Here is a 25,074-nt window from a genome sequence, read left to right on the forward strand (position 1 = left end):
TTTAATTTAATTATAAAGCAAATGTTTTTTGTTTTTTTGAGCCACTTGATCAGAAAGGTAAACATTCTGTGACATTATTGAACAGCAATTTTGGACATTTTCAGTCAAAAGGTGTTTTACAGAATAGATATAAAGCCTATTAAGTATTTTTAAATTTGTCTTTTGCACCTTGTATATTTTTATATTATCCAAATCTACAACAAACTTGTTTGGATTAAAACATATGTTATTAAATAAAATAATAGTGTCAGCTTAAATTAACATTAGAAAATAAATGTTCAAAAAAGCAATATTGAAATAGAAAATAGAAAGTGAGATTGAGAATCATCATCTATTTAACCTATTATTAGGATTTATTTTTGCAGTTGTTTTTCCTACTATATAGTTTGAGGAAGTTAAAGTTAAAGTTCGTTTTTACGTACATATTTTTATTTTAATCCAATATTTTTATTGTAAATTCTATGTTTTTTTTAATTATCTTTGTTGCTAAATTAAGGTGGGATATTCAACCCTTACACCAACCACACAACGTGTAAAGAGAATTCTACCTAGCGGTGAAATGAAGTATTGCAGGAAAAAGGCTGAAGTTTATTTAAGCTAATTATTACTTTGTTACAACACATATAGAATAAGGTATGAGTGTTAACTGTCTTACCGGCCCCCGTTGGCTTGTGGTCCATCTAAAACATGGCTTCAGGAAACAGTTCCGGGTGTGAGGAGGTTTCTTCCCCGAGCTGGAGCAGTGATGCAGTTTCACCTCAGACGAGTCCTTCAGGCACCGAACTCTTCTGCTCTGGACTCCGTCGCCACAAGAGGCCGAACACAGACTCCAGGGATCTGCATGCAACCTATGGGAGTACATCAGTGCCGTCAGAGTTTTGACAATTTTTATAGAATTTAAAAATGTTTTTTAAGCATGTCATTGTTTTTTTTTTATAATTTAATCTAAAATAAATGTGTTTATTATTTTTTTAAATAAGTAAATAAAATAACGAAATATTTTAAAAATCTTTTTTTTTTATTATTTTACATGTAGAGTTTAATATTCTAATTCTAATATCCCAAAAATAAATGTTCTTAATTAAATATATCTTAATTTGTAGCCTTTATTTAATTTTATTGAATATTGTTTTGATTTTTTAAGCGCTTTGTGTGGTCTGGAAACTGCTATAGAAATACAAATTACTTTCTTACTTACCTACTTTTAAATTCCATATTGTCTGGTAGCACTTTAATACACTAACATGTGTAGATTGAATTCAAAAGTCTACTAGCCGGTGGCCCTGAAACAAAAGTGTTTGTGGTATCCCTAGACCCAGAGGCAACGCAAGGGATAAAAATTGTTTATGGGCCACCGGGTCACCTTGACCCAGAGATAACACAAGGGTTCAATTTAACCTTTTCAATGTACAATTCATTGATTAAATAACATTCTGATGGCACTGATGTACAATACAAAACCCTCCTGACCCAAGAACAAGTTCAGTCCCATGTAGTAACCTCATTCACCTGTAGGGGCAGTGTTCAGCCGGACATTTCTCGTGGCAACTCTCTCCATCGCACTTTTTTCCTGTGAAAATATCAACTTGGAGTCACAAGCAGGTCACGTTTATGTTCTTGTCGTGGCTCAGGTGAGCTGGACTCACCTGACACCTGCAGCGCAGAGGAAAGAGACGCTGACCCGTGAAGGCTCTTGGTGGTGCAGGTGTACAGACCCTCGTCTGACTGGTCGGGGGTCCGGATCCTCAAGGCTCCAGATTTGAGCAGCTCCACTCTACAAGTGACCACACAAATATAACTCTCTTTTCAGGATCCATCGTCACACCTGCCGTGTATACCTGCTCGTCTGAACCAGCTGCCTCCCGTCCCTCGTCCACGTAACAGACGTCTCTGCGTCTCCCAGTGACTCGCATCTTATTTCCAAACTAGCAACCGGCTCCTGCAGCACCACCGGACCACCGACATGGACGATCAACCCTGACTTGTGTCCATGCAGGGCCACCGAGGAGCTGTGAGACCCCTGAAGGTTTGGTGAGTCTGTGGGAGACTGAGACACTCCAGGAGCTCTCAAGGCTGATGTATGGCTGTCGCTCTGAAGTAACTGCCACCCTTGCTGTCCTCCAGAGAACCTCTTGACCACGTCATCCAGCCGGGCACAGTCGATCACTAACACCGAGGGAGAAGACTTTTTGCTAAAAAGAGACTTTTGTACGACGTCTGATTTTTCATGTTTGTGCCTCAGATGATCCACCACGGGGTCGTACTGGTGGAACTGCTCTGGAGAATAGCTCGTAGATGGTCCCGGTTTCAGGCCTCCTCTGACTTTTATCTTTGGTAACGACAGTTTTCGCTTGTTTCCAAGGATCTGAACCACCAAATGTTCCTGTTCAGGTCCCGCTACACAAGTGTACACTCCGCTGTCAGACGCACGGGCCTGATGGATCTTCACGTTCCCCATCGAGGTGACATACAAGTGTGGACGACTCAGCAGGGGCTTTCCGTCCTTCAGCCAGCGGACGTGACTCTTCAGGAAGTGGCGTGTGGGACACCGGAGTACCACAGTGGTGGACGGCAGCAAGTAGCCGAAGCCTCCTACGACTAAATGGACCTTTTTCACCTTCAGCAGTTGAACGAAGAGTTTTTTCTGCGCAAGGATGGATGGTGTGGTCCTCATTAGATCTGCCACAGAGGAGAAGACAACGTCACACATCTTCATTCAAAGTAGTTCTTTCATGGGTAATCGTTTATGGCCCACGACAATTTGGTGATCGCTACTCTACTTCATGGGTGCTCTGCCCTCTACAGGATGTCGTTATGGGCTACCTGCCTAGAAAGATCAATGCACTCACTAGCCATCAGGGGGACGGGGTCAGGCCGGCCCTATATATAGGCCTCACCTCCCTCAAAATATCAGTATTACAGACAAAAGGTTGTGTCTAAAGCTTGTCTCAGTTACCACAAGTATGGTATGTATGGTGTAAGCCATAGCGACAGAGGGCAGAGCATGCATGAAGTAAAAAAAAAACAGTTTTGTAACCGAGGTTCTACGAATGCATGCAAAGGTAGGTGGAAAGCAAATGATTAGCCCTGAGACTTAAATATTGACATTTGAGGAAGAACAGGCCTTATATAGATGGTAAGTCCTCAAGTGGTTACACATAGTGACAGCCTCTAGGGGGCGTCACACATATGCATAGAGTAGAATACTCCTGTTTATTAATGGGTCATTGATTAAAACACAATCAACACCTACAACGCAAGCTTAGTCGCGTCTGTTATTCTACTAGATTTGTGAAGTTTGCTTTAGCAACGATGCCAACATCAGTCTGTGCTACACATGATGACATCATCGGCGTATATTGAACCTTTCATATCGTTCTCTTTCGTATTTATCTTATTTAATAACTTGTTTTTTTCTCTTTTCTTACATCCATTTCACATTCTGCCGTCCCTGGCTTTCTTTGTGTCGTAAATTTTCAATATGTATCACATTAAAAAGCTCTAATTCCAGGAAACGAAAAGCGTCACGAAGGCACTTATCCTCGTTCGCAAAAACAACCGTTGTTTACCACTCACAAATCAAACTCCAAAGTCTTCAAATAGTCGAATTAAATCCCTTTTAAGATGGATTCAACATTCTTCAAAGATCCAAACCACTTCTCCAAACATAATGCAACACGATATGATGCTAATTAGCGAATGTTTACCTTGTTCAGCCGTCTGGGCTGAGATTTAAACATGTCCGGTCCCAAGTTAATCTTGTTTTTATTACAACATGGTGAACATATGTGCACTGAATATTCTGTTGAACTAGTTTTTCTGTCTGAAAATGTTTTCGACTTAAGGTTCACAACTAATGCGTTTCATTTATTCAGCATAAAGTTGAACACTCGATTTAAGTGCGGCTCCCCACTGGAGAAACCTGAACGAACAATGGTTTCACTGCAGTGCGACGTCACCTTTGTTAGTGATGTTAAGTTACGACGCAAACACCTGCCTTATGAGTGAAGTTTGAATTTTGGTTGAACTATCAATTGAGGCTTGCTGCAAGGTCATCAGGAAACGGTTAAAGGGCACCTAATGTGTTGATTTAAGTGTGTCTTAAATAGTTCTAGGACCTCTATTATACTCTATTATACTCATCAGTATCTTTCATTTTGCACAAAACTCTCATTTAATAAATATATTTACATTAGAAAATATGTTTAAGCCCCGCCTACTTAAAATGCGCCGTTTTGGCTGAGAAGAAGTCTTGTCAAAGCAACCACGCCCACTCTGCTCTGATTGGTCACAAAAACACGAGTGGCATTCAAGGACTCTCGTAAATATTTAACTCACCCCTAAAACTCCCGTTACAAAAACACATAAAGGCAGAAATAACTCTCACCATATTTACATAAATATTTATTTTGTTTATTAACATGTAGCTACTTTTTCAGGGCTTCTAGGGGAGGACACCTGCACCAGAGTGATGTCAGAATGTTTTATTATTTGAATTTAAACGTGATCTCGTTTGGCAAGATTTCAGACGAGAACTTTATTAAGTAATTACTTAAAAACGGAGCAACGTCATGTTGAATGAACTACTGCATTTTAAAGACTTGTGACATAAGTCAGGAGAGTTGAGTTTTTACATTAGGTGCCCTTTAAAGGATTTTGGCCACTTGTGAGGTGGAGTTCGACACCTCAGTGTTATGACGTCAGGACTGAGGGTTTTCTTCATACACTAGTGTTTTCGTAGCTCCGCCCTCTACACTCACCATTACACGGTCTCTGGGAACACGGCCTTGCATCGACCGGTCGAACCGTCGTGGAACAATCGTCGAGATCCAGGACTTCGTAGCTTCCGGCGTTTCCAAGTCTCCTGCAGACGAGCTGCCGTCTCTGCACGCCAACTCCACACGTCACGGAACACTAGGAGGCGAGAAGAGCTTCACTGATCCGGACTCTTACAAACAAACACCCGATCGATCCTCACCTCGGTCCAGTCGGCTGGGAGCCACTCGGGGGGGCACTCGTGGCGGGAGCAGGTCTGCTGGGTGGCGGGACTCTTGGGAGTACACGAGGAACCGGCCCGGTCTAGAACACGACCGTCGGCGAGTCTCTGTCGACAGACCGCCTGTCTTACCTGAAGCCCCCCACCACAGCTCTGGGAACACTGCGGCAGCACAAGTTCTGGTCAGAAAGATTCAGCTGGTTCCGTTGGACTGCCGGGCCTCACCTGCTGCCAGTCGCCTGCGTCCCAGCCTGCCGGGCAGTCCAGGCGGTTGCAGACCTGGACCGAAGCCGGTTTGTTGCCTGGACAGGCTTCATTATCCAGAACCTCGACGAGGTCGTCCTTCCTGGAGCAGACCACGGTGCGACTCGTCAGGCCCGATCCACAGGAAGCCGAGCAGGAAGTCCATGTTCCTGTGACCCACCTGCAAACACACACCACACACTGTAGACACCCTCGCTGACTCTTCTACACACCGTTGTGGTGTAGACGTTGAGGACGAGGATTTTAACGTGTGTTGCAGGACCTGGGGGGGCAGGGTTGTGTGCTGCAGTTCTGGACCAGTAGAGGGGGACGTTGAGACTTCAAGCAGTGTGTGAGCGACGTCTCTTCTTCTGTCTGCTGGTTCACACACACGATCACGGACTCCTGCACACCTGAGCGACATCAGCACCTAGTTATGTGTGAGAATTTGTGCGTGTATGTATGTTACATGTGTTATAAGTGTATGTGTATAATTTATATTTATGTGTGTGCATGTTACAAGTGTATGTGTGTATATGTTATAAGTTTATTTGTATATGTTATATATGTGTGTGTTTGTGTATTTGTTATAGATGTATTTGTTTATGTTATAAATGTATTTATCTATCTGTTATAAGTGTATCTGTATATATGTTATAAGTGTGTTTTTGTATATGTTATAAGTGTATGTGTTTATGTGATAAATTTATTTATCCATATGTTATAAGTGTATGTGTGTGTAAGTGTATGTTTAATGTTATATATGTATGTGTGTGTATTTGTTATGAGTGTATGTGTTTATGTTATAAACATATTTATCTATATGTTATAAGTGTAAGTGTATATCTTATAAGTGTATCTGTGTATGTTATAAGTGTATGTGTGTATATGTTACACGTTTATTTGTGTGTATGTTTTAAGTGTATGTGCATATGTTATATATGTGTGTTTTTGTGTATTTGTTATAGATGTATTTGTTTATGTTATAAATGATACACTTATAACAGATGGATAAATATCCATCTGTTATAAGTGTATCTGTATATATGTTATAAGTGTGTTTTTGTATATGTTATATGTGTATTTGTTATAAGTGTATGTGTTTATGTGATAAATGTATTTATCCATATGTTATAAGTGTATGTGTGTGTAAGTGTATGTTTAATGTTATATATGTATGTGTGTGTATTTGTTATGAGTGTATCTGTGTATGTTATAAGTGTATATGTTATAAATGTATTATCTATATTTTATAAGTGTATGTGTGTGTAAGTGTATGTGTATATGTAATATATTTATGTGTGTGTAAGTGTATATGTAATATATTTATGCGTGTGTAAGTTACAAGCGTATGTGCGTATATGTTCTAAGTGTATGAGTTTATGTTATAAATGTATTTATCTATATGTTATAAGTGTATGTGTGTATATGTTATAATTCTATCTCTGTATGTTATAAGGGTATCAGTGTATATGTTTTAAATGTATTTATCTATATGTTATAAGTGTATGTGTGTGTAAGTGTATGTGTATATGTAATATATGTATGTGTGTGTAGGTTACAAGCGTATGTGCGTATATGTTTTAAGTGTTTTGTGTGTGAGTGTATTTGTCAATGTTATTTGTGTATATGTTAAATGTGTGTGTAGGCGAGTGTGTGTACCTCCTCCACACGTCCTGGAACACTCCCTGAAGCCGTTGTATTCCCACTCGTGCACTTGTTCTTCTTCTTCCTCCGGATCATCTTCGTTTCCCTCCTCTTCAGGTGGTAGGTTCGAATCCCTCGGACAGGACCTCTGGTAGCAGGAGCGTGTGCTGTCGGGTCGCTGCTCCTCACACTCGTCGTCAGGGACGTCCACCAGCGCCTGAGAGAAGGACAGCAGCACCTGACAGACCAGCGTCCGCCGCTGGACGCCCTCGCCACACGAGCTGCTGCAAGAGTCCCAGTGACCTGCGACCCAGCTGCAACGACACCAGCGACACCAGTGTGACGTTAGCCTTGAGGAGCTGAGGAATTATTATCCATCTCTGGAGACGAGTCCACAGAAATTAATGAATAAATCCAAATTAAACACGTGTATGTTTGTTCTTACGTCGGCTGCTCGCGCTCGTCCAGCTCCATGGCTTGTTTGTTCCAGGCGAGGATTTTCTGTTCCGGTGGATTTTCTGCGTAAATATAACAAGATGTTCAAAGTTTTTACAATTTATTGATTCACTTGTTAAATTCAACAAAATATAGTTACAACATGTATTTGAACCCGGAAACACTGAAGGTTCCATCCCTCTCAATAACGGTGACCTGAACAGCTCCCATAATGCTTTGCCGCCCAGCAAACCAATCACAATCTTATATATATATAGATATATTAATTCAGAGCCTATTAAATAGGGAGTACAGGGAGCTCATCCAGGACTCTGTAAAATGGTGTGACAACAATCATCTGCTCCTAAACACCACCAAGACCAGGGAGATGGTTGTGGATTTCCGGAGATCCAGGGTGCACCCAGAACCAGTTCTCATCAAGGGGGACTGTGTGGAGGTGGTGCACACCTACAAATACCTGGGAGTACAGCTGGATGACAGGCTGGACTGGACCACCGACACAGATGCTCTGTGCAAGAAAGGACAGAGTCGCTTGTACTTCCTTCGAAGGCTGGCATCCTTCAACGTCTGCAGGAAGCTGCTACAGACCTTCTACCAGTCTGTGGTAGAGAGTGCCCTCCTGTACTCAGTGGTGTGCTGGGGGGGCAGTCTAAAGAAGAAGGATGCTTCACGCCTGGACAAACTAATAAGGAAGGCAGACTCTGTTGTAGGCACGGAACTGGACAGTCTGACATCCATAGCTGAGCGACGCTCCCTCAACAGGCTCCTGTCCATCATAGACAATCCACACCATCCCCTTCACAGCACCATAGACCGACAGAGGAGCAGCTTCAGCGACAGACTGCTGTCAATGTCCTGCTCCACTGAAAGACTGAGGAGATCATTCCTCCCCCATGCCATCAGACTCTTCAACCTGCATCACACATGACGCAGACTCATCCCATCCTTTTTAACGATTTATTTATTTATTTATTTCCCTTTTTATACATATGTTTCAGTATATTTTAGACTGTACATAACTTGCATGCCTCTGTGTTCTATCTCTTTGTAACTTTGTATTCTGGAGCTGCTGAACCGTGAATTTCTCTAAGGAGATGAATAAAGTATCTATCTATCTCATCTCATCTATCTAAAAAATAAAATATTGGTAGAATAGTGACAACATTTTTTTTTACAAATATAAGTCTTTCAAAAAAAAGTACAATATAAAACAAATGTTTTTGAATTATTGGAATTAGAATATCCATCCTATGTGTCGAAATAATAATAATGTTGGAACCAATAATGGAAAAAATAATAATAATAATTCACGTTGAATTTTTGCTTCACCTCTGGACTTGTAACAGGGCGTGGCCACAACACACTCCTCCTTAATGTGGGGCTTGATTGTCGGGTTGCAGCCTCCGGCGTGGACCCCCCTGTGGTCCAGGCATAAGACCACCCTGTAGCGGAGACCCTGCCCACAGCTGACGGTGCACTGGGCGGGGACAGAGAAGACGTCAGATCAAAGGCGTGGACGGGTCGGCGGGCGTCCACCCACCGGTGACCACTCCTGCGCCTGCCAGTGCGGGCAGCTGAAGAGGTTGCAGGGCTGCATGATGGACGTCTTGGTGGCGTAGAGACACTTCCACTCGTCCGCCGGGATGATGTTGCCCTGGACGTCCTCTTCCACGCAGGACACCGAACGACTCTGGACGCCGCCGCCACAGGAGGCGGAGCAAGAGGTCCACGGTCCGCTCTCCCACCTGACCCGGTCCACATCCACACGTCAGACCACTAGCTAAATAACCCGGGTGGTAAGAAGGGGCAGATACCTGGGCAGTGGGTGGTAGAGGTCATAGGGCATGATCTGTTTGTATCCATCCCTGCAGGACGAGATATATAGATGGATATCAGTGACATCAAAATATTGAACGTTTTAATATAAAACATTGAAAACATTATTTTATTCAAATGTTCTTTTTAAGCAGTAAAATGTTATTTTTTAAATTACATATTAAATAATTTGTATATCAAAAGGTTGAATTTGTTTTTTAAATAATTTAATTCCACTATTTGTATACTGAATAGTTGCATTAGTTCTTTGTTAAAATTAGACTATTTTATACACACAGTTTGATATTATATCTAATCATTAAAAAAAGTTAATTTTATTGATTTTTTTAAAAATTGTATCCCTTTAAATTCAAAATAAAAATGTTGCTATAATAATTCAACCAGACAAAACCAAAAGAGTACAGAGTTACTTGATCGATACTTTCGGCCAATCATGGGCCAGGCATACGATCATGTGACAAAGTATAATCATCATGGCGGTTTCCAAAAAAGGATCAAATTATTTGCAACTAATGAAAGTTTTAAAGTTGTTGAGGAATTTAAACGTTACAGCGAGTGGCTCAGTGGCGCTATTATAGCAACATCTTAATATTGAATTTAAAAGGCTACAAATTAAAAAATATTGAATTTAGAACAAATACTTTTGGATTATTTGAATTACAATATAAAACTCTATGTGTAAAAAAAATGTAATACAAAATATTTTGAAAATCTTATTCAACCACTAAAAAAACAAATTCAAACTTTCAATCTAGATTGAATTCAAGTTGAATGATTCAATATTATGCTGGCTCTGAAATACTTCCACAGAGATGGTCAATGGTTCGTAGTTGAAAACCTGAATTCAATGACCAACAGCAGCACTTAGAAATTAACTTTTCCCATAATGCAGTGGGGTCTGTACCAGGCCAGACAAGGGTCCAGATTGCATTCCTGCAGTTTAGGTTTGGGTTTGACGTTCTCCGGGTGATAATGGCAGAACTGGTCCAGAACCACGCTTCCGCTGCGGACGTCCACGCACTCGGCCGAGGTCAGCTGGTATCCTGAAGGTCACGACAAACATCACTGAATACTTGAGGGAAGGGGGGGGGGCGTTAGATTGGTGACAGGGTTTCTCTCACCTCCACCACACGTGGCCGAGCAAGGGAAGAAGTCCGTCTGTCTCCAGCGGTGGGGGATGGGCTGGTAGAAAATGTACTGGATGGCACTTTCGACGGCAGCGACCGACCGGACCTGGATGACACAACGCCGATGTCACACACACTTACACGTGCACACACACACACCTGATACCTTGACTGTGAAGTCGGCGGCGAGAGGTCCGTTTATCCTCAACACTTGTTTATCTGGGAGTTTCTGGAAGTCCACAGTCGTGTTCTCCAGGTGGAACTGACCGGGACGGTCCAGAACCAGATGGTCTTTGAAGCCATCCAGAGTTTTACTCTCCAGAGCTACACACACACACACACACACACGTTTGGTTATGAATGATGACGCATCACTTCAGATCCAAACACACAAACAATACTTCCCAATGGTTGCTGAAGCCAAAAATCACAAATGAAAACACACAATATGTTGTGACTGAGTATAGAACCCCGGACCTACCAGGACTTACACAAGTGATCTGGACCTTTCAGAACCAAGCGAAGGTGACGACTCATGTACGGGACCATGACCACTTCATCTGGACCTAGAGAAAGATGAATGAGACATTTCCCGACTTTGAAACATCCATTTGAATCAAAGTCTTGACGTGAACAGTGACATCTCAGCAACAGTTCAACTTCAAAATAAAAGCTCCTCTATCTTTATCCAGTTCAACACAACATTGACCCCTTCTTCGTGGACAAACCTTTCAGTTGTGTAGTTTGCAATGTTTTCATTTGACATGTTGCCGTTTGTGTAACATTTAAAAGGTTCGTTAACAGTTGTGTATTTTATATTCTCCTGCTGAATAACAGTGTACAACTAAGACTGCAGGACACATGGAATCTTCTGTAAGGCCCCACAGTTAGGATAACACAAGATAAAAGGAAAGTATCGGTACACTTAAATATATCGCAATACATTTTACATAATACCGAATCGATATTCAATTTGTGTACTGATTTATTTTTATTGTTATCATAGTTCTCTTATGTTTACTATTTCGATAAAGTGTTTGGAAAAAATATCATTGTATTGTTATTTATACATTTTAATAAACATGAATATTCGTGACCTGTTCAGGTGTTTGTTAATTTTTGTGTTGCAATTAAACTTACAGGCACTAGATGGCAGCAGTAACTTCGATCTTCGAAGCTAAAGTAACGAATGACAACCCGCATAATCCTGCCCATGACTGAGGATGAGAGGATACAGTGACTCCAGCAGCTTTTAAAGCTGATATTTGGACATATTTTGTTTTGAAAACAAATTAAAACAGTTATGACTTTGTCCAGTCATGTGGTCTGTAAATTCTGCAACACCAGAGTCAAGTGCTCGACAATACTACAAATATATCCTCGTTAATACAGTATCACTATATATCGTATTCTCATTCATGTCGACAGATTCTTGCCTATACAAACCAGTTGCAACGTAAATAAACATATTTTTAGCCAGGAAGTGTCTTTGATTGGAAGGATTTGATTGATGACAAGGGTAGAAGAAGGATCAACCTGTTCCTGATGCATGCTGGGACTTGTGGTTCCCTCTCACAAGTCGACAGGACGATCCGTCTCCGTTGCAGATTCCGCAGTTGTCTTCTTTAGCTGGACTGCCCAACTGGTGATCGCATCCCACCACCTACACACACGACACTCAGCTCCGAGGGAACCACACAAGACCAGCCTCGACGGTCGCACCTGACAGACTCCGCTGATGCACATGTCCAGAGACTCGGTGTAACAACGCGTTCCGTCCAGGACCTTCGGCGCCAGCTCCACGACCAGGTCCGTGTCTTTAGCTTTACACTTGAGGCTGCAGGGGTTCTGAGGGTCGTTGTAGACCGGCAGCCATTCATGGTAGCGTCCCTGGTGACGCACGTCTGCGTGGGCCAGACACTGCTGGGCCCTGAAGTCTTCGGTACCTTCCGGGCAGTCCTGGACACAAACTGAAGTCAAGATGTGCTTTTGACGATTGAGTTATTAAAAGAATGTTTGACTTACCACGTTACTGCAGGTGCGATACTTAATGTTCTGTCCATTGCAGCTCCTAAAACAATCATCAATATTAGGATGATTCTGATAAGACCCTTGGAGACCAGACCCGTCTGTGAAGCATTTGTTATCGGACCAAAAATAACAGTTTATGTAATTAATGTCTGAAAGGTGTTTTGTTTTAAAATAAAATTGTATTTTCTCTGACATTAACATGGGACTACATTTTTCTCAAATAATAGATGGATGGATGGATGGATGGATGGATGGATGGATGGATGGATGGATGGATGGATGGATGGATGGATGGATGGATGGATGGATGGATGGATGGATGGATGGATGGATGGATGGATGGATGGATGGATGGATGGATGGATGGATGGATGGATGGATGGATGGATGGATGGATGGATGGATGGATGGATGGATGGATGGATGGATGGATGGATGGATGGATGGATGGATGGATGGATGGATGGATGGATGGATGGATGGATGGATGGATGGATGGATGGATGGATGGATAAACTGTGTAAACTAGTAAAAATTAATAACAATAATAGTTCAAATTTTGATTGCAAAGATCTCAATATGCTGCAGTCTTAAAACAGGATGAAGGATTACAAAATAAGTCGATATTAAAAACAATACAGTATTTAAAGTTAGCAATATTAATTGTTATCAATATGCTTTTCTAAAAAAGAAGGTCTCGAGTCCTTTTTTAAAATCATCCTCCGTCAGAGGAGCAGTGAAAAATGAGTGCAAGACAAACTCTACAAGATTTAACCGTCATTATCTGAAGGTCGACATTAAACCTGTCGGCGATCTCTGATCTATAACATCATGTGATTGTGTCGAGTAACCTCTCTTAATACATCACATTCCTGTTGCTTATTGACTTGTATTCTTACTTCATTTCGGGATAAAATAAAAAGAATCACCAGTTATCATGGTTTTCTTGCCTCTGCCAAGGAGGTCACACTCCATCTATCTGTGCAGAAAACTTGAAACGTTGTAAATTTATAAAAATGTAATTATTTTAAGAAATATTGATCATTGAAAAAGGGAGATTTGATTACATTTTTGGTGGTGCTTTGAATTAACTTAAAACAATTGTCATGCACTTGTATGGCTTTGAGCAGTTGCTAAAACAAAAATAAAAGATTTTTAGATTTATGCTACTCTGCTGAAAAATGCCTGCCTGTTCAAAAATGAAGATTGTCTGTTGGGTATTGTAGCATCATTCATGGTCTAGTGCTTACCAGGTGATGCCGGATGTCCAGATTTAACCTTTGTGTAATCTCTGGGTCTAGCTGGCCCAAAGACCCGAAAACAAATGTGTTTGTGGTATCCCTTGTGTTGTCTCTGGGTCAAGATGAACAACCTGCATATGTAATTGTCGAAGACCTTGACCAAGAGACCACACAAGGGATAGGACAAACACATTTATTTTCAGGCCTTTGGGTCACCTTATATATATATATATAGGTATATAGGTATACACAGTCAGAGTGCTTTCCTACACACCATTACTTTTTTGTATTTGATTGACAATGCTATTAATTATTGGCTGTTTTGGTGATTATTTTTAAAGCGTTTTTAAGTTTGCGTCAACATGATTGAGACGATGACAGTCACTAACTGTGTCAAACATGAACACCATGAGTTCAACTGAGGTCATGTGCCGTCACGCTGAAGCCGAAGCCATGTTTTCTCATCGTATTCCTAAATGAGCAGCAGACACGACGACAGAAGTGACGCTAAACCTTCTTGATCAGCTGATCAGGAGAAACAGAAAGATTTTGCAGATTTTATCTGGCGGACGTCTGACCTGCCAAGTCAAACATCTGCAGCAGCAGCATGGAAACACTTCATGTAGACGATAAAAACAGACCAAAGTCATTTCCTCTCGGTGAGGATTTATCATCCTCATCACACACACACAGACGCACAAACACAGACGCACACACAGACGTGCACACACGCGTAGTGAGGTCACCGTGAAGTGACAACATTCCTCCTTCTTTCTTCTCCATTCATTCCTTGGATTCATAATTGGCCATTTAAGCCGAAGCTCTTTGATGGTGCAGCCAAACTAAGCAGAGCCGTGTTGCTCGCAGATGAAAGAACCAGCAGGTCCGAGTCGGTTCTGAGATGATGTCATGTGTGCAGAACCCCGATTTTGTGTTTACCTCCTGGTCCTTGTTCAGAAGCAAGCGTCTGCTAACCAGGATCAGACAAGACAACAGACGCGCACAAACATTTGTGCCTCGTTTTGAGTGATTCTCAAGATGGACCTGGACTGAATGAAGACATCCATGCACCGGGAGTCTTACCTGGAGCTCAGACACCTCCTGAGCGAGTACGAAGCTCCGCCCCCACACGTGCGCGAACATTCGCTCCAGGATCCCCAGGCATCCCAATGAGTCTCGCGATCTTCTTCCGATCTGGTGGAACGAGAGTTCTGCGAACGAACAGAAACCATCGTTTGGACAAAGATTATGTAACATCGTTCATTTGTACCTCCCTGAAGATTCTCAAGTTTTGTTTTAAATTATGATCTATTTTATTGAGGTTCAACAGGCAGTGCTTGTACTCAGTACCACATACTGGTTAGTACGATTGTATGAAGATGTACAGTACTGTACAGTGTACTAGTAGGATTCCAGATCCTACTGGACTCCAATCTATACTAGTAGGATTAAATATCCTACTGGATCCAATCTGTACTAGTAGGATTCCAGATCCTACTGTATCCAATCTGTACTAGTAGGACGCCAATCTATACTAGTAGGATTCCAGATCCTACTGTATCCAATCTGTACTAGTAGGATTCCAGATCCTACTGTATCCAATCTGTACTAGTAGGATTCCAGATCCTACTGTATCCAATCTGTACTAGTAGGATTCCAGATCCTACTGCATCCAATCTGTACTTGTAGGATTCCAGATCCTACTGTATCCAATCTGTACTAGTAGGATTCCAGATCCTACTGTATCCAATCTGTACTAGTAGGATTCCAGATCCTACTGTATCCAATATCTACTAGTAGGATTCCAGATCCTACTGTATCCAATCTGTACTAGTAGGATTCCAGATCCTACTGTATCCAATCTGTACTAGTAGGATTCCAGATCCTACTGTATCCAATCTGTACTAGTAGGATTCCAGATCCTACTGCATCCAATCTGTACTTGTAGGATTCCAGATCCTACTGTATCCAATCTGTACTAGTAGGATTCCAGATCCTACTGTATCCAATCTGTACTAGTAGGATTCCAGATCCTACTGTATCCAATATCTACTAGTAGGATTCCAGATCCTACTGTATCCAATCTGTACTAGTAGGATTCCAGATCCTACTGTATCCAATCTGTACTAGTAGCATTCCAGATCCTACTGTATCCAATCTGTACTAGTAGGATTCCAGATCCTACTGTATCCAATCTGTACAAGTAGGATTCCAGATCCTACTGGATTCCAATCTGTACTAGTAGGATGCCAGATCCTACTGGATTCCAATCTATACTAGTAGGATTCCAGATCCTACTGCATCCAATCTGTACTAGTAGGATTCCAGATCCTACTTGATTCCAATCTGTACTGTGACACACATATATATATATTTATAAAATAAATGTAAAATGTATGAAAAATACATTCCATCATAATTGTGATTCTGCTCTAGTTGGCGTTTTGTAACAAGATAATATCACAGAGTTTCTCTTTCCACTGGTTAACAGGTTTTATTTTTGTAGTAATCTTGATGGAAAAATGTGCCCTGGTGTGTCGAGACTAAGAAAATACCATCATTAAACTAAAGAAAAACAATAATAATCAATAGATCAGAAATTATATAAATACATTTTTATTTTTATGCCTCACAGACCAGAACTATTCCATCATTTTTGGATGAAGGACCTTCAACCTGAGTTGTTGAAGATCACCAGAGCCATATATTTTAGAACTTTAGATCCTTAGTTTTCTATCAGTGACTCCAACAAGTTGAAGTTCAGATGAGCCGGGGAGAGAATTGTCTTTTAGCAAATGTTATATTCATGTATATAATTCCCTTCAACCTAACTGTTACTGTTGTATAATCATGAACATCCATGATCAGCAAACCATCTGACACGTGATCCACCGCGACAACAATCTGGACATATCCTGTCAATGCACTCTAGGAAAAGACCAGAGACCAGATTGTCCATCTGACCAAAAGGTCAAGGTCTCTGTGAGCAGGTGTTTGTTCATGTTGTTGCTTGGTGAAGTGCAGGAGAGTCACCTGTTGAGTTACTTTGAGTGTGCATGCAATATAAAACTAGAATCAATTCTGAAAAGTGTGTTCTGTAGATGCTTTATAAGTCTTTCGCTGGGATTTCTGAGATTTATTCTACCACTGAAATACAAAATTAGTTGTCATCTCTACAAAACGGTGCCTCAATGTTGCATCAGGTCAAAGAAGAAAAGTTTTAATGTTGCTGACTGATAAAACAACACGATAAAACTATAAGTTTAAGAAAAGTGTATTTTGTTGACCTAAGGAAGTCATTATGAGATGTTGAGGAAAGTTTAAATTGTCCATAAATGCATAGAAATAGAAAGAATGGAATGTAACCGGACTTATCTTTTAATATCTATTCCTTTCATTCCAGATGATCTGTCTGTGAGAGAATAAATGTTTTGTTTAGCTAGTTTGTAATGAGAGATAATTGATACTACAAGCCAATTGAATCACATTATATTCTGATCTCTCGATCTCTGCCTGCCAAGGTTTCTATTGCTCGCTGGCCGGTCACGAGTCCTCATCGGGGACAAGCAGGACTGAAGCCTCATGAACGAGTCCAGAATCAACAAGTCAGCTGAAAAAAGAAAGGCTCAGCTCAACCCAACGGAACACGACGGTCCAAGAGGAGCCGGAAAAGAAAAAAAAAGGACACATGCCTGCTAGATTATTGCCCTTGGGCAAGTCTCTCGCCCAATATTCTTGTGACTGATGAATGGCTCGGCACCACAGAGCAGCAGCCTCCTTTATTATCCTGCTCAACTTTGGGCAGCAGAGGAGGAAGTCATTGAGACCAGTAATTAAGCTTCCATCTCTGTGCCAGTGGTGGAGTCTGCTCGCTGTATTAGACCGACCAGGACCGTCTGATGCTAAAAGACCAGAGAACACACAACAAAAGGACCCGCGAGTGTCACCGAACATATCGACAAGAGATTCTCTGGCCTCAGACGTGTTGTTGCAGACACTTGATATCCTGCCCTCGATCACAACCGAAGGATGAACGACATCAAAAAAAACTCACCACGATGAGAAGAAGAAGAAGAAGAAGTCCACCCAAGCGAGAGAAGTCCATTAGTCAAGAGTGTTTGGACCAAGTGTGTGAGTCTGAGGTGGTCCCTCAATGAGTGTGTTCAGTCTGGCTGCTGTGTCCTCTCTGGGTCGAGGGCTCTCCTCCACAACCCTCCGAGTGAGGGGAGGGACGGGGAGGAGTGTGTGTTCGGGGTCGAGGGGTGTTGGGCGGGAGGCTAATTGTGTGTGTGTGAGTGAGTGCTTTGGTGAGTTAGTTCCCAGTTTTAATTGGAATCTTAACCAAAAACAAAAGGATGAGAGAAGGTACTCTGTGACCAGTTATTTTGAAGGATGTGTTTTTACTAGTGTTGGTTTAATGGTTTATAAAAACACACCTGGGAATAGTTTTTCATGCATTTAAAAAAAATAATAATTCAAAATGATTGAGCTGATGTATGAAAAGTACGTCTCACCATAATGCTGAATCAGCAAACTTTTTTTTCGTGCAACAAGAAGGAACCATATTGAGTTTGGGTTTCACTCATTTTGACTGATTGACAGATTTATATTTTGGGGTAAACTTGACTGACACAAACGTCTTGACGTGTCAAGAGTCACCAGCTGATGTTACTCCGCAGAAAGAACAGTCTATTCTAAACTAAAGATATCATTGTTTAAGATAAGATGAGGAAAAGATTAGACAGAGACTCACAACTAGAGTAAAGCTGGAGTTTAAGTGAAGGAGAACAAAACCCAGATAATTCATTAAAATTGAACCTCAAAGAATGAAAATATTATAATCAGATGGATACATCCTGTTTTATACAGGTAGTTATATGAAATTCAATATGAAAATGAATGAGACATTTAAAATGAAATTCATCCCAGAAAATGTGGTTGTGTGATTAAACTTGGCACCTCTAATTTAAAACTGTAAGAAAAATAATTTATCATTCTCTTATGTGGCTTCTCGTCTCTGCTGGCTTCAAGATGATTGTGATTTTACACCAATGCCGTTCTCAGTCTGGAAAATACCACACAAGTCAAATGTGAAAACAACAAAGTAAAGAAATGCCAAGTTGGCAAATTCTTTTGTCCGTTGTTGCTTCTGGACAAAATATTTTCTCTTCCGGGGATCAAAAAAGTATCGATCTATCTCTCGCTCCGTTTTCCTCTCACAGTCGATTGGGAACTTGGGGAAATTGTCCGTAGGTATGAGTGTGTGTGTATGACTGGTTGTGTGTCTTTGAGTGCCCTGGGACAGATGGCATCCTATCCAGGGTGTCCCCCCCCCGCAACCCTCATAGGGCATTAAGCAGCATAGAAATAAATGAATGAGTGACTTTGCTTTAGAGAAAGTTTGTGAGCATTTTAGGTCCCTAATATTAGTGTAACCTAATGGTTACATTACCTAGTAATGGTTATTTGTAAAACACCTTTCTAGACCAGGGACACAAAGCGCTTTAACAATCAAAAACAATACACAGTTAAAACTATATACTTTAAAAGATCAAGACAAAGTAAGATAAACACAGGAGAAATTAAGTGAAAAGCAGAAAAAATTGTCTTAGGATGTTTCTTGAAGGAGTCAGTAGATCATCAAACACAGAGATCGTTCTAAAGCTTAGGAGCAACAGTCTGGAAGGATTTCTCTCCTCTAGTCCGGAAACGTGTTCAGGAACCATCAGTAGATTCTGATCCACAGACCTCAGAGCCCGAGCTGGGGTGTAAGTCTGGATCAGATCACTGATGGAGGGTCTGACCATGAATAGATCTGAAAGTAAGAACCAGAATTTAAAAGTTGATCCTGAAAGAAACTGGCAGCCAGTGAAGAGTTTTCTAGTCTTCTACTAGAGCGGGTATAGTCTGGGCTACTGTTTTGTGATGGTTGTCATGATGTCAGTTAGGCATTAGCACCGATTATTTCAGTCAGCCAGGTTAAGTGCTAAGAACAACATAAAGAAAAGATAATCGTCTGTCGTCCACACGCCTCAACGAAGATACAAACACATCAGGAGATGCCGAAGACTCCACGAAGAGCCCACTCCTCCCGTGATTCATCTCACTCCATCACTCTTTCTCTTCTCTGTCCAGTCGACTCGTATAATTCCTGGGATCCGGTTTCACTTTCTGAATCCATCCAGCAGATCTGATGGAAATGAGCTCACGCTCCTGCCATCGTGGGCTTCTGTTCCAAAACCACTAGAATATCAAGTGCAGCGCACGTCAACAACCGCCGTCTCGGGGGACTCATATTCTGGTTTTAGAGGAGCCGAAGATAAACACGTCTGAAGAAATTCCTTCCAAGTTTTCCACCCGTCGAGGGAAGAGTGGTGTGTTTGAGATACGACCGCGGGATTTCGACAACTCAAAGATCGATGACATCATCCGGGAGACAAAAAGAGCAACTGTGTCCACATGTTTAATGTGTGAACGCCAAGGGTCAAAGGTCACGCAGGAAGTGTGCCCCGCGTACAAACACACACCAGCGCATTCTAAATTAGAAGGAAGTCGAAGTCGCACATTTCACACGAGGGTTTGGGTGTTCTGTCTCTTTAATCACTCGTCTGCCTCAATGTCACCACGGTAACCAGCAGTTACACCTCTTCGTCTGTCATTACCTCCGTGACTCATCATAAATACAACAGCCACACTTCTGACCCCGGGAACGCCTTCCTATTGAGATCTATCGCATTACAACGGCCCAGCTCCATCCTGGTCCAAGCTGCTTCCAGAACAATTATTTTTAATGTCCTGGTCCAGCTTCCTCGTGTCAGAGTTTATTCCAACCCTCCCTCTCTCCTTATTGTTCACTTAAAACTCATTTTTAATTCTCACCAGCGAAGAATGACATGTTTTCTAATGTCCCTGGACTTTTGATGATCTTTCTGCTGCCGATGAGATTCTGTTTCAAATTGATCTGCTATTGACTTTTTTTTACCTGATCTTCTGGTTTGTGTCCGTCGTCATGTTGCAGCTCCTCTGAGAGGTGGTCCCTTCGGATCAGTGTGAACTCGCGGATGAACACAGCATCACCGTCGTCGCCCCTGACAACCACCTGGAAACACATCAACACTCTTGGTCAACAAATCACCAGCACCTTAATTGTAAAGGATAACTCTAACCTTAACCCTAACCCTAACCCTAACTCTAACTCTAACTCTAACTCTAACTCTAACTCTAACTCTTACTCTTACTCTAACTCTAACTCTAACCCTAACCCTAACCCTAAATCTAACTCTAACTCTAACTCTAACTCTAACTCTAACCCTAACTCTAACTCTAACTCTAACTCTAACTCTGACTCTAACTCTAACCCTAACCCTAAATCTAACTCTAACTCTAACTCTAACTCTAACCCTAACCCTAACCCTAACTCTAACTCTAACTCTAACTCTAACTCTAACTCTAACTCTAACTCTAACTCTAACTCTAACTCTAACTCTAACTCTTACTCTGACTCTGACTCTGAATCTAACTCTAACTCTAACTCTAACTCTAACTCTAACTCTAACTCTTACTCTAACTCTAACTCTAACTCTAACTCTAACTCTAACTCTTACTCTAACTCTAACTCTAACTCTAACCCTAACCCTAACCCTAAATCTAACTCTAACTCTAACTCTAACTCTAACCCTAACCCTAACCCTAACTCTAACTCTAACTCTAACTCTAACTCTAACTCTAACTCTAACTCTTACTCTGACTCTGACTCTAACTCTAACTCTAACCCTAACCCTAAATCTAACTCTAACTCTAACTCTAACTCTAACTCTAACTCTAACTCTAACTCTAACTCTAACTCTAACTCTTACTCTAACTCTAACTCTAACTCTAACTCTAACTCTAACCCTAAATCTAACTCTAACTCTAACTCTAACTCTAACTCTTACTCTAACCCTAACCCTAAATCTAACTCTAACTCTTACTCTAACCCTAACCCTAACTCTAACCCTAACCCTTAACCTAACCCAAATCCTAACCCTAACCCATATCCTAAACCTAACCCTAACTCTAACTCTAACACTAACCCTAACCCTAACCCTAACCCTAACCCTAACCCTAACCCTAACCCTAACCCTAACCCTAACTCTAACCTTAACCCTAACCCTAAAAGATGATGATGACCAGTGTGATTAACTTAATTGTCAACGTAACCCTAAATCTAACCATATCATAACCATAACCACAACCATAATCATAACTCTAACCCTAAAAGAAGATGATGACCAGTTTGTCAAATCTAACGCTAACACTAACTCTAACCCTAACTACAACCATGACCATAACCTCTAATCCTAAAATAACAGGTAAAAACTAGTCAGTGTAATGACCAGTGTGATAACCTCAATTGTCAATCCTTACTCTAATCTAAGTCTAACTCTAAACCTAAAAGAAAGGGCGAAAATAAAACCAAAGACAAAAAACATAAACAACAAATTAGTACATGTCTGTCATGTGCAGACCAGATAACTTAATTACTTAATAACACTCTTTACTGCCCCATGTAATGTATGTAGATCTTTTCAAGGTCGCGCATGTATCCACTCTCATGTGACACATAACTAACTTTTATGTTCAGTGGTTTTTCTTCCCATCTCAGGCCCAAAATGATCCGCCCGCCCCCGACACAGCGAAGAGTTCAAATATCCTGCTCTGAGTGACGCAGCAGTTGACTCGGGTCATTAAAGAGTGTTTATGAGCCACAGAGGGCAGCTGGGGGTCTTGCTGAGCTGCTAATGGAGCGTAACAAGATCTTGAACTGTCAGGTTCGCTCTGTTTCACCAGCAGCTGGACTCAAATATGCCATTTAACTCCTCCGTGTACAATTGTAAATTACTGCTCCATGTTTGCGTCACAGTGTGGACCGCTGGCCAAAATCACTCTTTGCTTTGTCCGTCCCAGAATTTCTATAAAGAACCCGAATAAAAAAAAAGAACAGGTGGACCAAAGAGAAGAAGCAGGAACCGGAAATGGACAAAGAAGGTAACAAAGGTCATTGGCAGAGTCACCACTCGGCAGCTGGTCAGGACTGAGAGGAAGGAGCCACAGGTGACGACAGGTGTGTTTCAGAAGGATGGGTCGGATCTGCTTTATATCAGGACGTCACCTACGACCATGACCATGAACATTACTCTGAAGTAACAGGTGCAAACTAATCTAATACAGTCCTATCAGTTTAGCCATTTCCTCTGGTTTTTGTTTATCTCAAATAACAGGTCAGTGCTGTTTCTCGTTTCTGATACTGTTCGAACTGTTTGGGACACAACTTTGAGGTAAATTGAACACGAAGCAGTTTGGACCCGGAGGTGACTTTGGGTTTAAGAAAATACTGATACGATACTGTATCGATGTGAACCACACAGGATCGCTTTGTTATTCACAATTAACGTGCAAGTATTAGCTGTGTTTGTTCATCTTTGTATTGCAATTATACTCCTGGCACATCCTCCTAAGGAACAGTAAAATCCCACGAGATCCCTGCAATGACTGAGGACGAGAGGATACAGTCGAATCCAGCAGCTTTTTAGTTTGACGTTTGGACTTATTTTGGTTTGAAAACAAAAGAAAGCTGTTACGACCTCGTAAGAGTCATGTGGTCTGTATATATTCTGCAACACCAGAGTCAAGTACTCGACAATACTACACATATATCCTTGTTACTACACTATCACAACACCAGAGTCAAGTACTCGACTATACTACACATACAGTATATCCTTGTTACTACACTATCACAACACTAGAGTCAAGTACTCGACAATACTACACATATATCCTTGTTACTACACTATCACAACACCAGAGTCAAGTACTCGACTATACTACACATATATCCTTGTTACTGCACTATCACAACATCAGAGTCAAGTACTTGACTATACTACACATATATCCTTGTTACTACACTATCACAACACCAGAGTCAAGAACTCGACTATACTACACATATATAATTGTTACTACACTATAACAACACTAGAGTCAACTACTCCACTATACGACACATATATCCTTGTTACTTCACTATCACAACACCAGAGTCAAGTACTCGACAATATTACACATATATCATTGTTACTACACTATCACAACACCAGAGTCAAGTACTCGACTATACTACACATATATCCTTGTTACTTCACTATCACAACACCAGAGTCAAGTACTCGACAATACTACACATATATCATGGTTACTACACTATCACAACACCAGAGTTAAGTACTGGACAATACTACACATATATCCTTGTTACTACACTATCACAACACCAGAGTCAAGTACTCGACAATACTACACATATATCATTGTTACTACACTATCACAACACCAGAGTTAAGTACTGGACAATACTACACATATATCCTTGTTACTACACTATCACAACACCAGAGTCAAGTACTCGACAATACTACACATAAATCCAAGTTACACGTCACAGTTAGAAAGACCATGTAGGGGTCCGTGAGGTTGTGAAGTGGTGACACTGGAAGGAATTCCTCTCTTGGGAGAACTGGGCCCGTTTTGATAACTTGAATTCAAACATTCATCTTCAGCAGAGAGCCGGGGTCGCTGACCTCTGAGCCAAATACAGCGAGAGGCAAGACTGGGTTCCCAAAGAAAAACGCACTCCATCACGAACAGGCAGGACACGGAGACTTCTAACTCCGTCGACCCGGTTCCCTCTCGCCGTTTGAACCTCAAATTCCCAAACGTCGAGACTGATCGTCTGAGGAACAAATCACCGCTAAGCACCTGAGAGGCGGCCGAACCCGCTCGCCGTCCTCCAGCGTTCTCTTCTGCTCATGAAGACGAAACACACGGACCAGTGGGAATGAAAGAAAAGACTTGACGTGTCGAGACGGCTCACTCGAGCGCGTCGCCTCAAACTTTCACCGCATAACTTGGAACCACCTGAAGCCGCAGATGTCTCCCCTCCACGGGATCCTAAAACAACAGGGGCGGCGTTCCGCTGCATTACCGTGACCTGAACACGATCGGAAAACAGGAAGTGACAGATCACTCGTGTCGGTGTGTGTTTACGTGCGCGACCGCTAGAAAAATGACAGGTTAAAATAACACACACTACTGAGCACACACACACACGTGCATGTGTGGAGTGTGTCACAAACCGTAGCAGTTTGATTTGAAACGTCTACAGAAGGAAAGGTCACGACCTCCACTTGTCAGCCCTTCAAAGTCACATAATCAACAGTAAAAACATCAACCTGATATTATAATTGAGCTTCCTGCCCTCCTCCTCCTCCTCCGATGACTTTCCCGCCTCCCCCGCCAAACACACACACACACACACACACACACACACTAAACATGCCACAACGCCCCTGTGTGGGTAGAACCTGACTTGAAACAGAACCAGGACTTGTGTTTGGTTGACTGCTGCCTTTGATCAAGGCTGTGTCGGACGTTGGCATCAAGAGCGGCTCTGTTG

The 25,074-nt window shown here is 41.6% G+C and overlaps 1 protein-coding gene across 4 annotated transcripts in view; it reads right to left on the reverse strand.

Moving 5' to 3' along the window:
• The window catches only part of adamtsl3 (ADAMTS like 3), a 43,401-nt gene that overhangs the window by 2,096 nt on the left and 16,231 nt on the right, over nucleotides 1-25,074 (reverse strand). For 2 of the 4 annotated variants that reach the window (XM_087788692.1, XM_087788690.1), the window contains exons 2-23: nucleotides 20,560-20,676; nucleotides 14,661-14,788; nucleotides 12,331-12,376; nucleotides 12,028-12,264; nucleotides 11,842-11,968; nucleotides 10,797-10,871; nucleotides 10,472-10,629; nucleotides 10,300-10,411; nucleotides 10,083-10,221; nucleotides 9,157-9,207; nucleotides 8,883-9,087; nucleotides 8,672-8,819; nucleotides 7,332-7,404; nucleotides 6,902-7,200; nucleotides 5,523-5,652; nucleotides 5,222-5,420; nucleotides 4,979-5,158; nucleotides 4,761-4,914; nucleotides 1,839-2,679; nucleotides 1,647-1,774; nucleotides 1,510-1,570; nucleotides 656-848 (exon numbers count right to left, since the gene is read on the reverse strand). In XM_087788692.1, the coding sequence (XP_087644818.1) occupies nucleotides 656-848; nucleotides 1,510-1,570; nucleotides 1,647-1,774; nucleotides 1,839-2,679; nucleotides 4,761-4,914; nucleotides 4,979-5,158; nucleotides 5,222-5,420; nucleotides 5,523-5,652; nucleotides 6,902-7,200; nucleotides 7,332-7,404; nucleotides 8,672-8,819; nucleotides 8,883-9,087; nucleotides 9,157-9,207; nucleotides 10,083-10,221; nucleotides 10,300-10,411; nucleotides 10,472-10,629; nucleotides 10,797-10,871; nucleotides 11,842-11,968; nucleotides 12,028-12,264; nucleotides 12,331-12,376; nucleotides 14,661-14,788; nucleotides 20,560-20,676 (3,801 nt within the window). Of the gene's footprint in view, nucleotides 1-655; nucleotides 849-1,509; nucleotides 1,571-1,646; nucleotides 1,775-1,838; nucleotides 2,680-4,760; nucleotides 4,915-4,978; nucleotides 5,159-5,221; nucleotides 5,421-5,522; nucleotides 5,653-6,901; nucleotides 7,201-7,331; nucleotides 7,405-8,671; nucleotides 8,820-8,882; nucleotides 9,088-9,156; nucleotides 9,208-10,082; nucleotides 10,222-10,299; nucleotides 10,412-10,471; nucleotides 10,630-10,796; nucleotides 10,872-11,841; nucleotides 11,969-12,027; nucleotides 12,265-12,330; nucleotides 12,377-14,660; nucleotides 14,789-17,631; nucleotides 17,758-20,559; nucleotides 20,677-25,074 lie in introns of those variants that run through there. The other 2 variants (XM_087788694.1, XM_087788693.1) reach the window with 2 other exon arrangements.

This window comes from Callionymus lyra, chromosome 4 (genome assembly GCF_982586985.1).
Source record: "Callionymus lyra chromosome 4, fCalLyr1.hap1.1, whole genome shotgun sequence".
Classification (NCBI taxonomy): Eukaryota; Metazoa; Chordata; class Actinopteri; order Syngnathiformes; family Callionymidae; genus Callionymus; species Callionymus lyra.